Raw genomic sequence first — 1,279 nt, 5'->3', positions numbered from 1 at the left:
TTTTTTTTTATCCTGACCACCAGGAGGTCCCTGAACTAGGAAGAGGTGATCTGATTAGATCCCAAAAGAGTCATCTCGACTGTTACATGTAGAAATTANTACTTCATTTAGCCTTGCTGCTCTCTGTAGAGCTCAGGGAATGACAGGGAGAGGGAGTTTTTGTTAAGCCTCTAGATAGTCCGANAAATGCTGACTTATTTACTTGAACACCTATTTATCATGGGGACGTTCAGGGAGCAGTTTGCCTTCACTGGAGTATTTTAATGTCTTTATTATACAATGATTTTGTGGTCTATAGTAGTAAAGACTTTGGCTATACAATAGTATTGCCAGTGTGTTCAGTTTCAGCTTAGCTGTAATGTGTTCTTGTGGTTGCGTTACAGATGTTAGTCCATTTTGTGCGGTCGGTAAAATGGCAGAATTGCCTGTTTATACAGGCGTCGAGCACGAGAGCACCCGGTTCATGCTTACATGTGTGTCATTTCAGATAAATGCAAACCTTAGCTGTCGTTCATGTCACTAGAGTGTCTCAGTTTTACCTGTCCTCCATTCCAGCTGATGCAAGAGCTAAAAAGCAAAGATATCAGCAAAACGTTCCGAAAAATAATTAACAAAAGGGAAGGGATCACTGCCATCGGGGGGACGTCCTCCATCTCCAGTGAGGGCACCCAGCATTCGTACTCAGGTATGTCCCCTCCAAGTCTGTCCTGGCAGTCCGTGATGCCGTTAGTAAATGTCTTCCAGCCTAAGCTGCCGTTNTGATTCAAGCCATTATTTTCCATACGGCAGCGGAGGGAGAGAAAAGCTGCAGAGTTAATTATACTGGGATTTAAATATATCTCGCGTTCAGCGCTGCCAACATGAAAAATGCCGGCGTCACTGGATGCTTGCGTTCATGTCCCCACTGTATGTCTCAAACCGAAGCCATCGAAAACAAAATGGATGCTGTGTGCGTTCACTCTGGGTGGGTTCTGGGTGGGAGCATTGTAAAGGATTTTGGGGAGTGATCCCTGAGGATGAAATCCAGGGCCTCAGGCACACTTGGGGAGTGCTGTCCCGTAGCTGTCTACCCCAGCCTTCGTCACCACTCTTTGAGTGACTTTCTTTGGTGACATGCTTAGCTTGTAGCGGCTGATCTGAGAACGGGGAGATTCTTGCTTATTGTAAGGATTTTTTTTCCCTTCCATTTTTCAAGACTGATGCAGTTTTTGATCAGGCCACCAAATGCATAGGGGACATTTCACCTGATGTGCCTGATCTGATTGGATCCCTGGGTCGT

General features: G+C 45.5%; 1 protein-coding gene across 1 annotated transcript in view; it reads left to right on the top strand.

The window, feature by feature from the left end:
• The window catches only part of Pls1 (plastin 1), a 29,345-nt gene that overhangs the window by 3,168 nt on the left and 24,898 nt on the right, over positions 1-1,279 (top strand). The window contains exon 3 of the mRNA XM_029481983.1: positions 556-685. Within this exon, the coding sequence (XP_029337843.1) occupies positions 556-685 (130 nt within the window). The remainder of the gene's footprint in view (positions 1-555; positions 686-1,279) is intronic.

Source organism: Mus caroli, chromosome 9 (genome assembly GCF_900094665.2).
Source record: "Mus caroli chromosome 9, CAROLI_EIJ_v1.1, whole genome shotgun sequence".
In the NCBI taxonomy this organism is placed as follows: Eukaryota; Metazoa; Chordata; class Mammalia; order Rodentia; family Muridae; genus Mus; species Mus caroli.
Note: the sequence above shows the minus strand (reverse complement) of the source record. Positions and strands in the feature narration are given on the sequence as shown.